The sequence below is a fragment of the Prosopis cineraria genome, unplaced genomic scaffold (genome assembly GCF_029017545.1).
Source record: "Prosopis cineraria cultivar Desert tree isolate PC_DT_omini unplaced genomic scaffold, ASM2901754v1 PC8, whole genome shotgun sequence".
NCBI classification, from domain to species: domain Eukaryota; kingdom Viridiplantae; phylum Streptophyta; class Magnoliopsida; order Fabales; family Fabaceae; genus Prosopis; species Prosopis cineraria.
In genome coordinates this window covers 34,735,251-34,755,940 of record NW_026555339.1, presented here as the reverse complement: position 1 = coordinate 34,755,940, position 20,690 = coordinate 34,735,251, and the positions used below count along the sequence as shown (strand labels likewise).

General features: G+C 33.7%; 2 protein-coding genes across 3 annotated transcripts; one reads left to right on the top strand and one right to left on the bottom strand.

Moving 5' to 3' along the window:
- Positions 1-5,530: 5,530 nt before the first annotated feature.
- On the top strand, positions 5,531-9,810 carry LOC129318230 (OBERON-like protein). Of its 2 annotated transcripts, none has more exons than XM_054962891.1 (3): positions 5,531-5,826; positions 7,449-8,553; positions 8,895-9,810. In XM_054962891.1, the coding sequence occupies exons 2-3, from the start codon at positions 7,464-7,466 to the stop codon at positions 9,509-9,511; spliced, it is 1,707 nt and encodes a 568-aa protein (XP_054818866.1). In that variant the 5' UTR covers positions 5,531-5,826; positions 7,449-7,463; the 3' UTR covers positions 9,512-9,810. The 2 variants fall into 2 exon arrangements, with proteins under 2 accessions (XP_054818866.1, XP_054818865.1); XM_054962890.1 differs by having other exon boundaries at positions 7,393-8,553.
- Positions 9,804-10,487, bottom strand: LOC129317559 (uncharacterized). The gene is given in 2 exon segments (XM_054961870.1): positions 9,804-10,229; positions 10,232-10,487. Coding segments are annotated over 2 exon segments (579 nt in total). The 3' UTR covers positions 9,804-9,906.
- Between the last annotated feature and the right edge of the window lie 10,203 nt (positions 10,488-20,690).

Below are 20,690 nucleotides of genomic sequence, written 5' to 3'. Positions count from 1 at the left end.
TCACTCCAACGTTTTATAATTTGATACAATATCATCCTAGGTAACAGATCTAGAAGTTGACCGTCAGTTTGACCGTCAATTGTTGTGCTGTAAGCCATGTGGAGTCTATTTTAGAAATTGAAATGCTGGATCTGAAGAGGCAAGGTTGATGAAGAAGACCATGAGCGATAGCACAAGCAACGACCATCTTCCGAATGAGACAATCGAGGCTTGAAGCACTCGTCTTCCTTCTTCTTTTTTTCCTCTAAATTTTATGGGTTCAATGGGTTTCTAGGCCGTTAAGCAGCAATAGGTTTTTGGTTCAGTCTTTTTTATTTTTTTAATCTTCGCTTAAGTGTTTCGCCATCTCTTCTAAGTGCTTGTGTTTCTTGCTCTCAACCCGAAGCATCCCTTATTTCTCATCATTGGCCCTTCATTAAATCAGTGGGATCGTTACCCTACAAGAACGAGAGATGGTGATGAGCACGAACCGTTGGTGGTCGAGGCTGCAGCAGCGGAAGCAGGCTATTTGATCTTCATTGCAAGTCCTCGTCATCCACATCTCCTTTCCCTACTTTCAGATCCTTTTCCTCTGATCTCCTAGTCTTGCACCCCTATGGCGATGCTTCATCATCATTCTATATACATGCATAAATTGAAATCTAAAACGTTTTATTTAATCTTTAAAACTGCCTTAGAGCTATATATTGGATCAAGATTTTATACAGTAATTTGGAAAATTCATAACTTGAGTTATAGGGATCTGATTAACATGCTATAAGGCCTCATGGAAAGCTTAGAAAGTTCTCTATAAAGATGAACTATTAAACAGACGTTTTAGGGATAAATTAAAACATTTTCATAGATTAGTAACGCCTTATCTTTGAAAATTGTTTCCAGCTTATGTCCCTTATCTTTGAAAATTCGTAGCTCATGTTGTAGGAAGCCAAATAACATGATTATAGACCGGTTTGAGAGCTTAACTTGTCTTAGTTCCTTGTGTAAAAATATTAGGATAAGGGACAATGATTTGCATGTTACTAATGGATACTAGTATTATGAGTCCAAAAGCTTGGTATAACGCTTACTTGAGGGTGTTTAACACATACCCAACCAGTCTATACAAAATCTTATATACTTAGTGATGCAGGCCAAGACTGAAGGAAAATACTTAATGATGATGATTCAGTGGATAAACATCAAAATTTGGCAAGTAATATATGTTGTGAATGAAGGCAATTCCCAAATGTTGCCACCTATTCATTTCATGCCACCTAATGCTTAATTATCCACTTATTTAATTCACTTTCCATAACCGAATGGCTTATGGGTCATTATCACCACTTGACTAATTTTATTCCTCTTTTTCTTGTATACAACTGGGTCACTTAAAATGAATAGAAAATGAAGGGAGAGATAATGACTAATTGAATATGTATAGAGAATGAACTATGAAAGTAGTGGGTCGGTGCTTGTTATCATCAACAAGACATGCGTTGTTCTACTCAATTCATATTCTAATAATCACTTGACGTACTTAAACCCATTATTCCATTTGATAATTTCTCCTCTTGCCACATAATACCATTTTGCACATTAAGTTACATGACCGAAAAGATAACAAGTTAATGAGAGAGAGAATAAACATTTTAACTAGTTATTCTTTCTCCCTCCATCTCAAATTATAAAACATTTTGGATATATTAAAGTTTCATTAAATGCACCAATTTTAAATTTATCTTTTCTCTCGCTATAATTAATTTTCATCCCTTCTCTTTTCAATATATTGAATGATGAATATTTTTAAAAGCTTGTATTTTTATTTTAAAAAAATAAAGTTGTTAAGTGTATTTAATGATATTTATTGGTATGTAAAATTTTATCTAAAAGTGTCTTATAATTTAGGACGGAAAGAGTATTTACTTTTGTATAAATTGTTCCTTCACATTCAGATGTACTGTATTAAGCTCAATCTAATAGTGCTTTAGGAAGCCCAATCATTACTAGGCATATTTCCATTTTTGTTTTAATTGGTCTTTAATTTTGACATCTAATTCCCAATAATTCATATCTTAATATTATTAATATTAATTTCTCCTTTGAATTATAAGTTATAAATATGTCTCTTTAACTTTTCTCATATTGGGTTAGTTTTTTTTCCCCTCAGATAAGTACATGGTAATTAAATTTCAATTACTCGAAAAATGTCCCTATAAACTTGAATAAATATTAATAAATATTTATCATCTCCAATTTTATATTCCTCTTTCTTGAAATATTAATTCTGATGCCTTAAGAATATAACTTATACCAATATATTATGATTAAGGTTATCTCTAATCTGCCCAATAACTTAAGGTGTCACTTGATTTAAACTAAGAATCTTTGCATTTTAATCCCCACCTCCTTTCACTTTACTTTCAATTTGTGGATTTTCCTTTGTGTTCTCGGTCATGTCTCCACTTTACCAGAGCATTTTCTTTCGAATGAAGTGAAGAAGGAAGGAAAGAAACGGATATAAATAAAGGGGTAAGAGCAATCAGTTAAAAAGGAGGAGGGGACGAAGAAAACCAGAGAAGAATAATCAAAGCAACCAAAAATGTGACCAATGAGGGAAAAGAAAAGCCACTGGAAAGGAAAGCACGGAAGATAGTCTGAAATCTTAAGCTTAGGCAGTGAAGAATTCCAAGAAGAGGATTAGAGACGGTACATAAGCATGGAGAAAATAAAAGTGAAGAAGAGATAGACGGCCAATAAAGGAGAAGTAGAAGCGTAGGAACCTAAGAAGAAGCAAACAGAAACAAAAGACAAAAATGTTGGAATATTATTTTTTATTATACATATTGAGATGATAAGATTCAACAAAAAAATCTTAAGTCATTAATGCGAAAGCACAAGAAAAAAAGGTGGAAAGTAAATGAAGATTAATGGGGTGGGGATGGAAGGAGATAGACCATTAAGAACGAAGACTAGATAGAGAAGGTTGAAGAAAGGAGACAAGGAAAGAAGCAAAAGAAATGGAAGGAGATCACATAAGCAAGAGCAAGCAAGAAAACAATGCAAGGAACACTCTTCTCTTAGGCCCCCTTTGGTTCACATGAATTTAGGATAAGGAAGAGGAAAGAGAGTGAAAAAGCTCATTTTCCTTGATTTGGTTGGAATGTAATTAAATTCTTAAAACCCATATTTTCCGCCTCAACTTGGAAAATCATTTATTCATCTGGACCTTGAAAAATATTTTCACCCACCACTTTGCCCTTCATCAAGTACCGTTTGTCGTCATTCACCTTCACCCTATCGTCATCAGCCTCCACCCTCCATCATGGACCATCATTTTCGTCAACCTTCACCTTCCACGGTGCATTTAGGCTACAGTTTGTCATGCCCTCTCTCTTTGAGTCCGCTTTTGATGAGCACCTCATCGGTTTAGATTTATAATTTTTATTTTATTTTTATTTTTATTATAAAAAATTATAAAATTTTAATAAATTTATTTTATTATCAATTTAAATAATGCAGATTTGATATGAATGACCTAATTAAATATTAATTTTTTAAAAAAAAATTTATAACTTAACTATCTAAATATACTCTAAACAGGCTAGATTCTAAATGCATCTGAATAGTTAATTTATAAAAATTTTAAAAAATTAACATTAAATTATTAAATATGTATTATCTATATTGATAATAAAATAAATTTATTAAATTTTTATATTATTTATTTTAATAAATATAAAATAAAATATAAAACAAAAATTGAAAAAACTAGACGGTTCAAATTGCTGAGCATGGTGCTCATCACATAATATGAGCACTGAAACCAATTGCCTCTATCATTAGGCTGAATATCTCACATGTCTTCTCTTTGCCACGCACTTGATCCCAACTCCACCGCCCATTCGCTTATGGTATACAATCCAAAGTCTGAAGCTCTACCCCTCAATGATACTTCCAAACGCTCTTCCTTTGATTTTGTTTCCCATGGCGGTGTTTATGTGTTCGATTGATTTTTTTCATAAAAGGGGTCTATTTTTTTGCTTTCTGATTCCAATTTGTTTTGCAGGTTTGATTGTTTTGTTTTAGATTGCTGAAATGGCCGCTTCTTCCATTCTATTATTTGTCAATTTTGCTGACTTTTGGGTGGTCAAAAGCTGTTTCAGTGACTGGTTATGATTATGGTGTTACTAGTCTTGCTATACAATAGAGAAGATGAGGAACTTTTTTTTCCGTCTTTTTAAGGGGTGTTTTTGTCTTTTAAATATTTTTAGGTTGTTTTTATATGTTTAATTCCATTCAAATTTTCTATCATACCAAACTTACATTTTAAAATTATTTTTAATTCCATCTCCATTTCTATTTCACAATTTTATTTTCAATTCTATGTTTTTTTAAATGCTTCCAGTGAACCAAACAGGAAAAAGAAGGCAGAGAAAATTCTTTCCCGGGAAGTGAGGCAATTTTTTTGGTCACTTAACTCTTATTAATTTGGTTTATTCTCTATTAGGAGAGCCAACTATAACTAATAAAGGTGTTTGAGCTAAATTCTAATTTTATCCTACTAAGCCCAATAATATTTTCAGAAGGGATGCTATTTTCAAAAATGAGTAATATCCTTAATTTTGTATCGAGTGATGAAATTATAAAAAAAAAAAATACTAACTGAAACACTTCCACCATGTGAGAGAACATTAAAAAAAAATTGAGAGAAAACTGCAATAAGTGACCTTAAAAAATTATGGAGATAAAAGAAAATTGTCACTTTGCCTCTAAAAATGGAAGCAATATCCACATATAGGCCATCCTCCAGCCTTCAACATCCCCTAAACAACAAAAACAGTGTGCAAACACCCCTTTTAAAAAATTTTATCTATTTCCCCCATATAAGTACATTTCTAATAGAGCTCCACAATAACAGCTAGTTATCCTAGTAGTAATATTACTTTCTTTATTTGGAAAAAGTCTTAAATTTAAATTTAGCATTGACATATTTATGTGAGTACGTGTGTCTCCCTTTTCTATAGGAAAATAAATTTTAAAAAAAAAATCTAACGATACTCCATATGTCTCTATCATTCCATAGAATCATAGCATGGTAATTTCTTTTATAACGATGATATTAATATTAATTTTTTTTACTTAATATTCCAAAGGAAATATAAAAATTTATTAATATTAATTTTTCTCATTTAATATTCCTAAGAAAATATAAAAATTTTTAATTAACTAAACAGACTTATTAATAACCACATTTTAAACTTTTATAATTAGTTTTTAGGCTTATAAATGATTTTAGTAAAATATGTGCCTTTAGTTGAGTAACTAAAATGATTGATTTAATTAAAATATAGATGTATAAATATTTTTTTAAATCAAATTTTAAGATTTTCTAATTAATTTTTTGGGCTATTCAAAGCGTAACAGACACGTTGCTAGTAAAGTGAAGTGATAATTGACCAAGCAGTGCATCCTAATTCCTAATGAAAACCATTGACCGTTCTATCTAACGGCATTTCCCTGGTGCCACGGACAATGCGACTGCGCCAAGGGACGCAAAAGCAAAGCAGCGACCGCGAGGACGCGTTAAACGGGTCAACCGGCTGAGCCGGTCACCCCAGCGTTGAAAAACTTGACCTCCTCGTCTAGTTTTTCACTTTCCCGGTTTCTCCGTTCAGATTCCACTCCCGATTTGAACCCAAAATTCCCTTCGCTCCGATTCGCTGGCTTAGTAACCCTAGCGCCGGTTGGGTGCAGAACAGGAGTGAATCCAATTTCACGATCGAAGTCTTCTTCCTTTTCGATCCATTGGCTGAGTTCGGTTTGATTTCGTTGGTGTTTTCTTCTCTGGTGAGGTTTCTCTCCTTTGGAATTTAGATAATTTTTAGAGATTTTGCTGTGATTGTATGGATTCTAATGTTTCTGTAGTCTGAAGCTGTCTCAATTGTGAAAGTATCCATCATCCTTGTTCCTTCTGTGATGGGTTTCGACTTTTGTTTGTGTGAAAAAGAATGAAATGATCTGTGACTTCTATTAAATGTTGTCGGCGATGAATTTTCAGTCAAACTATGTTACGGGTCACTTAATAACGTCATAATCATTTGATCTGTTGTTTGGATTGAGAAGGTAGCTTATATGATATGGAAATCCAGCTGCTGACTAGAGAACGGGATTGGGAGGATCTTGTGCGTTAAAAATTTGGAATTGTTCCTTATAAAGCTTCTTTTATGCTGTAGGTGATTTCCCATATGATTAAATGGAAAGTAATAAGCTGAATAAGGTAACTAAATTTAAAAGTAATTTATAGGACCACTTAAACATAAAAATTTCTCAGGTGATATAATCATGTGACAATTTAAACCCAAACTTTCTAATAATCTTCCCCTGCATTTATGAGTGGTGGATTTTCTCGCTAGTATTTTATAAAAGGTGTCTACAAGTAAAAAAGGGGGGAAAAAAGGTAGCCTGTTGGAGGTTTCAGTGAACCGAAACTGCGATGCCTGCAGGCAGTCCAAAAACTAGTGTAATATATTGTTTCATCAGTTTACGAATAAATTTTCTATGAATTGAGATTATTAATCATGCCATTTTACATATGAGGAAAATATCTATATTTTAGCTTTATTTTCTGCAGCATGATGACCCGTGAAAATAAATGCTTAACATAATCACATTAATCTGGGGCAAGAAGGTAGCATCACATGAAGCTAAGATCCGTGTTCCTTAGTAAGTTATTGGATATTTGGATGAATGTGAATTTCTTTAAGGAAAACTAAGATTCTTGCTGTCTTGGTTATACTTTATAGCTGGCAAGGGAGTGTTTATTAATAGAAAACTGAAGAGAGTCTTCTGATTGGTCCAATGTCTCAACTCTTAGATAAAGACAAGCCAACAACCTTGCCTTATGTCAGCCTATGACTGATGACTGTTTTTGTGAGATGAATAGGGTATAGACTTCTTAATCCTGTCACATGTTATGAAAGTATGGCAAACTAAAGGATCTACTTTATGTTAGTGAACTTACACCCTCCTTCATAATAAACCATTATTGGTTAGATGTGTAACATATGTGAGACTCATTGAAGATTGATGATTTACCATCCTACCTGGGTGCCCATCAGGGATAAAAAGTTGTAGATAGCTTGTATGAACAGGTGCAACTAATTTTGAATACCTTATTAGGTGATTGATGATTTTGGAGCTTGTACATTCATGTCTATATCACAGTTCATAAAGATAGTTTTCTTTTGAAATGATATAAATTGTGTACTTCACTTATTTATTTAAATTCCTCATTTATTGTAAAATTTGGCATTAAATTCAGCCTTTGTCAATTAAACAAGAATGAGTACACTGGAGGTACTAATATTAAGTATGGTTGTTAATAAACATTGCATATAATCATTGCTGCCACAGTCACTGACAAAGTAAAACTTTTGATGGGTGTGTCATCTGGGTCCAACATCAACCAGCAATCTTCTTCTAAAATGCTGCCTCCACGTCAGCAATCTCGTGTTGGAGGACCGCAAACTTCACTGTCCCTAGTTTCTTCTGATCCTCATCTCTCTCCTGAGGAACCTAGATCAAACTCTGACAACATCCGAGAATCTCCTACTGAAAGTGCCAGTTCGCGAGAAACTTGGCCCACTGCTGAAGCTATTGCAGGAAAGAAGATGGATAATGGGAAGGCTGAGAATGATTGCCCTGAGCAGTCAGTCATCCGTTGCGTTTCTAGTGCTGACAAAATTACTCTCCAGGACATAGGAAGAGAAAGGGTTGACATAATCTCTGAAAAGATGCACCATCTACCTGAAGAATTTTTAGAAGAACTGAAGAACAGTCTTCGAGTGATCCTTGAGGGAGGGAATGGTTCACAGCACAGGGAGGAATTTTTCACTTTGCAGAGGCTTGTTCAAAGTAGAACTGATTTAACAGGCAAGACTTTGATCAGAGCACATCGTGTGCAGCTTGAAATCCTTGTTGCTATTAATACTGGAATTCAGGCATTTTTGCATCCCAACATCAGTCTCTCGCAAACTTCCCTCATTGAGATCTTTGTGTACAAGAGATGCAGAAATATAGCTTGTCAAAACCAGCTTCCTGCTGATGACTGTACCTGTGAAATATGCACCGGCAGAAATGGTTTCTGCAATCTCTGCATGTGTGTAATCTGCAACAAGTTTGACTTTGAAGTAAATACATGCCGCTGGATTGGATGCGATTTATGCTCTCATTGGACCCATACAGATTGCGCCATTCGTGATCAACTTATTTGCACGGGCCCTTCAGCAAAGAGTGGTGCAGGACCTAGTGAAATGGTTTTCAGGTGCCATGCGTGCAAGAGGACTTCAGAGCTGTTGGGTTGGGTTAAAGATGTTTTTCAGCATTGTGCTCCATCTTGGGATGGGGAGGCTTTAATGAGGGAACTTGATTTTGTTAGTAGGATCTTTCAAGGTAGTAAAGACCCCAGAGGGAGGAAACTATTCTGGAAGTGCGAGGATCTAAAGGAGAAAATGAAAAGTGGAATAGTGGAACCAAATGCTGCCTGCCGGGTGATATTGATGTTCTTCCACCAAGGTAAGAAGGATTCCTCACTATTTTGTTTTGTGTCTGATAATGTCAAATGGCATTATCATTTTGATACCAAAAACCAAAAGATTTACAATGCCTAAAAGCTTGATATTATGGAAGGGTGTAATGATTCTATCTTGAAGCATGATATGTTTTATAATGATTGTACATGTAAACATGTAGGAAGAAATGGGCAGCAAGAGATATGATGCAAATAAATGGACAAATCAACGAAGCCGTTAATTAATTAATTGATACATTGAAATTTTGTCGTTTAATTTGGCCAGGGGCTTTTTGTGAGCATTTTCTTTTCCCCATGCTTTAACTAATGATTTTCCTTTATGAAGAGCTTGATGTGGACTCCCCAAAGAGCCTGGAAAATGGAGAAAGTGGAAGGATGATTGCTCCACAGGAGGCATGCAATAGAATTGCTGATGTAGTGCAGGAGGCTATAAGAAAAATGGAAATGGTAGCTGATGAGAAGATGAGAATGTTCAAGAAGGCTCGCTTGGCTCTTGATGCTTGTGATCGAGAATTAGCAGATAAGGCTAGGGAAGCTGAAGGTCTCAAGATGGAGAGGCAAAAAAAGAAATTACAGATAGAAGAACTGGAGAGAATTGTGAGGCTTAAAACTGCAGAAGCTGACATGTTCCAGCTTAAGGCTAATGAGGCTAAACGAGAGGCTGAAAGGCTCCAGAGAATTGCTCTTGCCAAATCTGATAAATCAGAGGAAGAATATACAAGTAACTACTTGAAACAACGGTTAAGTGAGGCTGAAGCTGAGAAGCAATATCTCTATGAGAAGATTAAATTGCAGGAGAGTTCTCGTGCTTCGCAGAGTAGTAGTGGCGGTGACCCATCTCAGATGCTGATGTATTCCAAAATCCATGATCTGCTTTATAGTGTTCCTCCTAAGACAGATAGTCAGCCTAATGAGCGTCACCCGTTCCGAACAAATCCATGAGTATTTGTTCTGTGTATGTTTTAATTTTTACCATATTAAAGGAATATCTTCTGTTGAACCATTAATCGAGAGTCAATCAAATCTCATTGGGTTTTAAGACAGTTTTATCAGCCTTTGTATAGGGAAGAGATTTTAGTAAAGGCTTAAAGCAGTTTGCAGCTAGGCTTGTTATTCTGTCCAGTAATATATAGTCTTGCTTTTGCAACAAACAGTAGTTTCTTCTGTAGTGGTGGTTGACTCTCGGTGTGAGTGCTATAGTTTTGACAATGCGGTAAACTAAAGTGTAGTTTTATTCCATATATTTCTAAGTTGCATCAATAGGCTCATGGCCAGATACATCATAGCTGCAGAAAAAGTAGGGCTGATGTTTTATTATGAATGACACTGACACAACATTACAACCTAGGAGTACCATTCTTCTTGTGCTTGACAGTGGAGGTTGGTTTTGGCATCACGTTTTTCTTTGCAGTGCCCTTAAAACGTAAAGCTTGGTGATCTGGAATCATCATGTTAAATTCTAAAGCAGCACTGATCCCATGGCACCTCATGGAAGAACTGATGCAGGCATTGGGTGTGACAATCCTTGCATTGTCAAGAAACACGCCTGATCTACTGTTGGTGATGCTGATCATCCTGTTTGGAACGCTGGAAGGGAGCAGAGATCCGTTGGGAAAACGTAGCAGTTGATTGATGACTAGTGGTGTTGGAATAGAATGAGTATGAAATCTTGGAGATGGCCTGCAGTGATTGAGAATTGGGATAATTCTTCATCACTTGGCATGAGGAACGTTAGATCAGTGGTTTGCAGGGAATTGGGCATGTTGAGGATTTTGAGGAGGATTACAAATCCATGGTAATATCTTGCTCTCATGTCAGCCATGGCAGTCTGCAGATCAGTTTGGTTGATTCCACTTGTTGGCCGAGATTCGCCCAATGTGATGAGTGGAAGGAGGAGAATGAACCAGAGAGCGGCCATTGGAGAAAACGGATAGTTAAAATGGGATCGTGGGTGGTATTTATATACCATTTTAGCAATTAGTAATTCACGCCTTCGGCGCCTTGCTCGCTTCCTCTTGCAGGTTAGTTGCTTGGCAGGTTATTCATGGACATGAAGCGAGGTAATGCAATCCAATCTGAATTTCTAGAGGGTCACGGATCAATTAATCAATCCAGATGCTGGAGAGTGAAGTTTAATTGAGAGGAAGGGCCCGGGGGGGGGGGGGGACAGATAAAGTAAGGTTTATGGTATGTTTGTTTATGCTTTTTAAATTATTTTAATTTCCATGTTTTTTAAATACAATACATTTTATTATTGAAAAATATAGTTTGACCAATTTTTATTATAAACTATTACCATTTTTTATCAGCTTATTTTTCAATTCTAAAATTGTCTTACAATTAACTTATTTAACCTGATTTTCATTTTATTTTGCTTTGAAAAATAATTTTGATAACTATATTACAAAACAGTTTTTAAAAATAAAAATATTTAAAAAAAAAAAAAAACAAACCATGGCCAGTATTCTGGGTTCCAGAAGCAGGATATGCATTTTTCCCCCTTCTCTTCTAACCTCTTGAGAAGTTATTTTAAGAGATTTTTATTTGGCAAAATTCCTGTAGACGAGAAGGACGAAGTAGAATAAGTGAATAACATTGGTCAACTGTCAGTAATCCCCACTCAAATATTAGGCTCGGTCTCCATCATATAATATCAATTCTATAGTTATTAACGTTGAACGTAATTCAAAGAAATGCACTGATACTATAAGCATCGAGGAAATTGGGCAAAAATTTACAATTACATGATTTGTTTCTGGCAGGCACCGCGTTGGTCGGGGTTGGTTGGATTTTGTTTTTAAGTTTTATTTTATATAAATTTATAAAAACAACTCATTGTAGTAAGGGAGAATTCCACTTAACTTCCTTTAAAAAAAATTATATCTTGAAACTATTAGGAAATTTTCATTCAATGAGTCATTGTTTTTTTTTAAAGAAAAAAGAATGATAAAGATACTTTAATATCTTAGAAAATTATATCCTCATCAAATATTATATATAAGTACCATAATAATGATAATTAAAATTTTAATGAATCATTTTAAAAATAATAATAAATAAAATAGGGGTATGGTTATAAAAATAATTATGAAAATGACCTAACATTCTATATTTTAAATCAAACAATATTTAAAAAAAATTCTATGTATTATTGTTCGGAAGAAGTGCTTCGGAATTGTCTCTCTAAGTGACTATAATATCACTCTATAAAATTGAGGTATATTTTCACTAGCCTTCTCACACATAAGTATGTTGATGAAAGAATGTAATTAACTCCATCTGAATTTCTAACCCCCCATTTGTAATCAACTTGGTTTCAATCTTTACTACTAGCATCATCTTTATTATTATTTAAAAAGTATTTTTTACATCACTTTTTTAAAAGCCTTTCTATACTTATTTAGCTTCTCAGTATATAAAACTTCTTGACCTTGTGACGCCTCTATATAACTCTTAAATCTCCAGACTTAAAGCTCATTGCTGCTCTTCTGAGGATTAAATATTGTCATTATCGATCACTGGCCTGCAACTCTTCACAGTTAGTTGAGATCGTGGCTTTATTTTTAACAGGCTTCTAAAGAATAAACTCCTCCATGACATTGGGATCTTACTTTTAATATTATAATAAAGGATTAAAAGATATTTTTATCCCTTAACTATTCCTTAGCATCTAAATTATAAATTTAGATGTGGTGTAATTTTACCCTTCAACATTCTAAAATAGTATATTGGATATCTTGTGGTTTAAAAAAGTAAAATTCAACCATTAGTTGAGTGAAAAATTAAAAAAAAAAACTAACCTAAAAAAGTTACAAAAAAGGATCTATAAAATTGCAAATAAGTATCATATAAAAAAATTAATATTGATTAAGCCTTTAAAATAATGTTTTAATCAAGGTAAAAAATAACATTTGCATCATGTTGTTTATATATGATTTAAGGGACTTAATTAATATTAATTTTTTTGCAGAGTACTTATGTGCAATTTTGTGAAGCATTTTTCTATATTTTTGAGATTTTTTTCTATAATTTTTAAGTTACCTAATAGCGAAAACTAACTTTTTTAATGGCAGGATACTCAATGCACTATTTTTAAAATTTTGTAGGAAGAAAGTGTATCACATAAAAGTTTAGGATGTCAGATACTCCTAAACGAATAATTAAGGGAGGAAATGCCCTTTAATCCTATAAAAAATTTATGCTATGTTTAGATAATGTGGATTTGGATTTGAACTAAAACAAATTGTTTAGGTAATAAAAAATGTGTGGATTTGGATTTGGGGTCAAATCTAAATCCAAATCCTACCTCAATATCTTTGTGATTAAAATTCTTTCTACACCCTTATTATTTCAAATTTCATTGGAAGATTATTTCTTCCTTCACATTCGTTCGTTGATTTTACTACTTTTTCACTTTGACATTGCTGCCTTTAGCTTACATCCATCGAGACCGTAGGTAACAATGAGGGCCGAAATGTTTGCACTGATTAGGACCAAACTTTCAACATCGACGGAGACCTGACGGCCGACATTGACAGGGACCAAATTGCTAGCACAGATCAAGATTAGACAGGTAATTATGACTTGGATCACACGACAACACTAATCAAGACTGGACAGCCGACGTGGAATAGGATCGAACCTCTGATGACAATTAGGATTAAAAGGATCAGCTTTGATTAGGATTGGATGCCCAGCGCCAACTAAGATTGAACCACCGATGTCGACCTTAACTAGACAACTAGGGTAGACTAGGACTGAACGACTAGTATCGGCCGAGACTAGCCCATCGATAACGATCAAGACCGGATTATGGGTGCTGATCGAGACCAAATGGCCAAGGTAGACTCAGATCAAATAGCCCATGATAGCAAGATCAGATTACCAGCTTTGATCAGAACCGAATGGCTGCTCATTGCCCGTTTTTCATCATCTTCATCATTCGATGTTAGTTTAGTGCTGTCATTCGGTGTCAGTCTGCTACCACTATCCGGTGCTGGTTATCACATCCAACTTGTTTTAGTTCACCACTATTGTCACTGTTTGGGACCAGTCTTTTATAACATTCTAGATTTTAAACTTTGAATTTTTAAGTGTTCACAGAGGTGAATTGGTAAATTTGAGTGATTTATGAGTTTATAATATTTTTGAACTATTAAATTTTAGGTCATTGGATAATCTTGGAAGAGAGCTAAGTCAGAGTTTGAGAAGATCGGTATCAAGTGAGGTGATTTTAGGCTTCACTATGCCATTCACCGTGGTGGATGTGTAAAAATCTAAATATATCAGACTATGTTTTGAAAACTGAATCAGACAATCAAATCGGTCCGATCACCTTCCGTTAATCAAAATGACCTGGTTCAACCAATTGAACCAATATAGCATTTGAACTGGGTTTACCTAGATAGTTTTCACAAAAGTGGAGTTGACCTAGAAACTAGAGCAGGTCAACCTAGTTTAAAGCTAAAAAAAATTTAGGCTAAGTCACTCAGATTCACATTTTCTCTTTCCTGATCTCTAGTTCTCTTTTATCTTCTCTTACCTCATCTCTAATCTCTCCTCCATAGCCTAGGCTCAATCTCTGACCTTTCATCTAGTTTCTGCCTTCAACTCTAACCATCCAGCTTTTGGCATTGAGATTAGAAGCTCGTGAGTTATGACATGATGGCGTGCCTTTAGCTTTACTGTTTTGCTTCGAGATCATGAGCTTTTATTGATATGCCTCTGTCTCCAACTCCAGCAATCCAGGCATCTCGCCTTTAGCATCAAAATTCCAAGCACCATTAACAAATTAATATTTTATTTATATATTTGTGTATATAAATACTATTTTTTTAATTTTTATGTCACAGGTTCGATCGTCAGTCTAATCGATCGAACCATGAAAATCATAACCTGTTGCTCTTTCCGGTTTAACTGGTCTAGATTTCAAAACATTGATATTAGATAGGCACACTAACTCAAACGAAAGGGGAAAATAAAGGGAAACAAGAAAGATATGATGGAGGAGCAGCTTAGGGCTACTAGGATGCAACATCTGAGAAAATCTGACCCTTAATTAGCTAGATAAATGAGATTAATCATTTAAATTATGTGGTGTGTGGTTAGAAATAGCTAACTAGTGTTTTAGGGTGTGATTTCAACCTTAGAATTAAGTTCGAAGTGAGGTCGAGTCACTCGAGCTGAAAAAAGTGAGAAAAACATAGAAAAATGGCTTTGTGCCATATCATGTGCATAAGATGTCAAGCGCATAATGCTATTTGAAGAAGAAGACCCTTCTCTGTGCCACATGTTATGGCGTGTGGGGACATCTATCGTAGTGCATGGTGATAAATTTACAAAATTTAGACTCAAAAACTGATAGAAAACATAAGAGAAACAAAGGAGAAGTGAAGGAAAATGAAAAAGCTCTACTAGGGCTGGAAGAATTAAAGCATTAGCAGTGTTTTAGAGCTTCCAAACACTAGAGGTAAATTCTCTAAGCTTGAATCTCTTTTTTTCTTCCATTTTCTTAATGTTATGAGTTAAGGTTTGGTTGAGGAAGATGATTTTCTGTCCATAGAAGCTATGAGTCAGAACTTTTTGACTTAAATAGAGTTAATATGAGTTGATTGAGTTATTTAAACCAAGCATTTATGACTCTATGTGTTTTTTATTGTTGAGAGTCATAAATAATCAAAAATCCACCATTAATGAGGTGGTTGGAATAATGTGGCTCCATTAATGGTAATTTAAGAGTTCAATAAAGTTAATGAGAGTTAAAGGAAGCTAAGAAACTATATGAGTACCCCTGTATGTGAAGGGATTGAATCTTAACAGTGAAGAAGTGTTAATCTAGATAGTAGAAATCATCCAAAAAGGGATGTTGATGACTAATATTGTTATTATATGTATATTGAGCCTATTTGGCACCACTCAAGCTTTGTGAAAGATTTAGAAATGATAAATTGAGAGATAAACCTTTGACCTTTTAAAGGTTTAAGATAATAGAGAGAATTCTTTCTTGTACTTTTATATGTTGATTGATTATTGACATATATATATATATATATATATATAATTGAGATTTGTGAAATTATTGAAATGTAAGTATGGCAATAAGTATTTGAAAAACCAATAATATTATACATAAAGAGTTCAATGATTATGTGAGATGTGGAGTTCAATGATTATGTATAAATGGGGCTCAATGATTGTGTTTTATGAGGAGTTCAATGATTATATGATATGTGTAGTTTAATGAAATTGTGTTTGGAGAGTTTAATGACATGCTTGTGTGAGATTCTATGGAATAACATTTGCGAAGTTCAATGATATAACACTATGGAGTCCAATGATATGTTGTTTGTGGAATTCTATGAATAATTGTGAATGAAGTTCTATGAATGTATGTAGAGAGGAGTTCAATGATGTAATATGTTATGTGACGAACGTATAATATGTGAGTATTATGAGAAATCACATATTTATGCATTGCATGATTATAAGAGGTGGGAGTTTGTCTAGGAAGAAGAGTAGAAGATTAAAATTCACATGGTAAGGTTACCATTAGAGCTCAATGGTTTTCCTAGATTTATTATTCATATCGTCCCGCTTGTTTAATGAGGGACTCGAACCTAATTAGTTTTTCACTTATTCAATGAGGAAGCTAACTTAAGGAAAATGACACCCCACAATGTGAGATTTAGGAGAAATCGTGGCCCACTAGTAAGTTAGGCGACTTTGACCGGTTAGCCCCTCACTTATGTATGGTTAAGGTAGTCTTGTATTATAGATGATCCCAATGTCAGAGGCATAAGAAAGATAGAAAGGAGATGTGATCATGCATATTATGATAAAAGGGCACAAGGTTGTCTATATTGTGACCTCGTGATGAAAATACATGTTTCATGTATAATAATGTAAAATGAACTATTGTATTGTCATTTAGTGATTATATGCTCGTAATGATTGCAAAGTGCAATCTTGTGCTTGAACATATTGAATTGATCATATGTATGACTATGTTGCCACTTATATTTAAATTGATTAACATGCATTAATATAAATTAGATAGACCTTAGTTACTAAGTGGTTGTACTCATCTTTTATCTTCAATATTACAAGACTTAACTCTATGCAACAAGACAGAGGAAAATGTTCTGAGGCATAGAATTGCTATCCTATCTGCAGGCCTCATATTTCTTTTGATTATTAATATGTATAATCTTGCATGATATTTCCAAATAGGGAAAATTCATATTTTTGGCTTACTTGCATTATGAAATTGTGATATTATATTGTGTAGTTTGGGCTTTAGGATGGAATATGTATTCATTGTGAAATTTACTATAGGGTCAAAATACTAGTGCAAGTAAGAAGTTAGTGAGATTGGGATTATTATAGAATGATATGATGATTTGTGAATTTAAGGCTTCCCTCCTATTTTTGTGATTAAAGGGTTGAGCACTGAAAATGTGTTTTACATATGTTGCTAGTGATGAGGTGTATTGCACAGGTCCAAAATAGCCTATTGAGCGTGGTCTTGGTTGTATTTATGATTTTTGGTACTTGGTATGAAATTTAGACACCCGAGATGTGTTTGAATTGTGAAAAACAAAAGAGAATTGTGAAATGGGTATCAAATTTTTAATTAAGAAATAATTCGATTGTGAAATCAATTCCATTAGCTAGAGTTAGGAGAAAGCTCTCTATGGACACCTAGATCACCTTAATCAGATGTTAGATAAAGAAATGGGGCCCTGTTGCTATTAAATGACAACAACAAAGTTATCAAAAATGCACAATGTACCGTGACACATGGCACAAAGGCATACAAGCCATAACGCATGTTTGATAAGCCATGGCGCACGCCTTCATTTTGTACAATTTTTATTGTTTCCATATTTTATGCAAATGCTTTAAATTGTCAAAGATCTCATGCTTTTGCATATATATAATGACTCTGATATTGAATTGTAAAAGTTTATTGAAATGTTTTAACTTTGAAAGACTTAGAATCCTAAATTATAATTTTGCAAACTTGGTAATCATATTTTGGGGGATAACCCCTTGATTACTCTAAATTTTAGAGTTAATTAGCGATTGGTAAAGGGGATTTTGCATACGACTTCATTCTTAGACAATTTTGGAGGCATTTTGAGCTTTGAATCCACGTTGGTAAGCTTCTTAGACATCCTCCCTCTCTTCTATGTGAATTGTCATTAGATTTGTGTAAGGTTGGGGCTCGATTTCATTTTCTTTTGGGTTTTGATTAAACCCATTGGCTTAGTTAATGTGTTGAGGAGTTAAATCAAATTTCTAAACCTAGGTTTGATGATTTTATAGTGATTTGAGATTTTTTTTTATTGGGGTTTGGACGAGCCCTAAGTAAAATTTAGGAGTTTGGGAGCAATGTGCGTGAAAATTTATGCTTATCTAAGTGATTGGGTATTAAATGGAATTAATTTAGTGTATTGGAAGTGTTAATGGTGTTAAAGTGAAAGTTTGAGTATAGTGGATACCCAAAATTAGGTGAAAAAGGGGTTATTTAGAGTTGTAATTAATAATAGGTGTTTAATATTGTAAATTAAAATATTGATCATGTGTTGTTGTGCAAATAGATATTTGTGAAATGGGTAACTAAATAATCTAGTTCTTTTACTTGCATATTTGAGTAGTTATGGGTTTGCAAAATTATAATTATGTATTATTATGAAAAATTGAATTATGTATGATTTGCTAGTTTTGGAAAACTTGTGAGAAGTGGCATTGAATTAAAGTTTTACTCTATATATAAAACCTTTTTTTTGTATTTTTGTATAAATTGCAAATCAAATACAAACATGACTTGTTTATGATCATTTCTTGTGAATGATATGTAATGTTGGCATTGTTTGAGCATGATCATTGTGAAAGGGTGGGAGTTCACCTTAGAGTTTTTAGGAGATATCTGTATGAAATTTATATGGTACACTAGCATCGTGGAGGCCCTAGTGCATAGTCTTATTATTGTTTGAAAGTCCTAGTACTATCTGAGATAGATTAGGCATATAACACTTTGGATATTCAAGGAAAGGGGAATCTATGGTCCATAATGGGCTAAGGCGCCTTTAGTTAAGGCTGCCTCCCATAATTAGTGAGCTTAGACCAGTTCAATCATATGGACTAAGTTCTGTTATGTCGTTAGCCCACATATTCAATCGAAAGTAACACGAAAGGCATAAGGTCGAGAGTGTTGATCATGCATTATATAGAATGTTATATGAAAACATGTGTTTGAAATGTATCCGATGACTTGTTTTACTTGCCACTTCACACAATCATATACTATTCTAGTAGGCATGTGGTTAGATTATATTATTTGGTTATTGAGTCCTCAACTCACTCCCGTGGTTATATTTTATATGTGAAGGCTCTAATAGGGGTAAAGGAAAGGAAGGTGCTACTGAGATTTGAGAAGCTTAAGTTTGTATTGTCCTCTCTTTCTCCTTTTTGTGCAATTGTAACAAATGATATGTATTAATTATGCCAACTTAGGGATCATACATTGATTTTGGGTTGACTTGCATGATATTGTGTAATTAGGGGTATCTTGACCTAGAGTGATGTATTCATGGAAATGTTGTTAGGGGTCGAGATGCTAATAGAAGTGGTGTTATTATGATGTTTGGTATATGTGTGGATGGCCATGAGATGCTTATTTTGAGCTTTGTGCACACCTTTTGATATATGTGAAATTGGGGTTTTAATGGCCAAAATATGTTTGAAATGCAATGGTTGATGTATAACTGTTCAATTAGGTTGTTTATGATCTATTTGAGTTAATTCAAGTAGTTGTAAGGTTATTGACACTAGGTTAGTGAGTTTGGACATCCATGTGGTTGTTTGAATTGAAAACGATCAATTTCGTGCTTAGGTGTCCAACTTTTAAATGGTTTAATGTATGGTTGTGAAACTAGTGCCAATAACTATATGGTTCTAAAGGCTACATATGAACACTTGAATTACTCAAATCCAATGTAAGATAGCAAAACAACACGCTCTAAAAGTTGATCCTGAAGTGCTATCTTGCACTGCAATGCACTATACAAAGAGAGGATTGTCCTCTTTATGCCATTCGCCATGACAGATAGCACATGCGTTGCAGTAAAAGAGCAGTTTGGGCCTTGTTTAAATAGCCCTCTTCAATGTTTGTATGTGATAATATTTGGTTTCTATGCTTTCGTTATCTATTTATACTTGTTTTAATATATTATTTGAGCTCAAACATCATCTCAAAAAGGGTTTTTTAAGATTTCAATCTTTTAAACTATTCTTTTAAAACCCTTGTATTGTGATAATATTATATAATGAATTATTTAATTCTAATTATTATAAAGGTGTTACATGTCTCATGTTCTGTGTTTTGTTAATGTCAAGACAGATATCTTTGATCATCGTCTTTGATTCGTCCAACGCCAAACACTGTTGTTAATAGCGAATGTTCTAGTGTCATCATCAAGGTTCAATCCGCAACCCTCGGATTGCTGTTATTATCCCTTGCTAATTCATAAGTATTGTTTGGGATCAGACTGCAGATATTGACTAAGATCAAACTATCACTGCCTAGCCAAAGTCAGTTAAGATTGAGTCGCCACCCTTAATAAGAATTGAACTGTTGACATTGAATAAGATTTTAATTAAAGACATCATTAGAATTGCTCTTAAATTCAAATATAGAATTTGAAATTCAAAATTTTATTCAAAATCAAAATAAAGTATTTTAATATTATAATTTAAAATTTTGAATATCATCAAAACAAAAAAAATAGGATTTATAAATTTCAAATATGAGATTTTAAATATGAGATTTCAAGTTCAAATTTTTAACCTGAATTCACCCATTTAAACACAACTTAACTTCATTTATAATGCATAAGTGAGAAGGAAATTAAAGCTTTTGCAATACATGTCAAATGTAAACGGAATGATTATATTATGAAAATTTTAAAACGAAAAAAAAAGTAAGAATGAGCGTATAAATTAGTGTAAGTTTAAGAAAATTTAGTGTAATTTTATATGAAATCTTATTTTAAGAAAGCGAAAAAGTTTGACTGACTATGCAATTACTATCTGACCCCACTTAATAAAAAAATACTTA

Bases quoted from the DNA above. Each gene is read 5' to 3' on its own strand.
- LOC129318230 (XM_054962890.1), top strand. From the start codon at position 7,416: ATGGGTGTGTCATCTGGGTCCAACATCAACCAGCAATCTTCTTCTAAA. The intron at 8,554-8,894 runs GTAAGAAGGATT...TCCTTTATGAAG, and splicing joins ATTGATGTTCTTCCACCAAG to AGCTTGATGTGGACTCCCCA.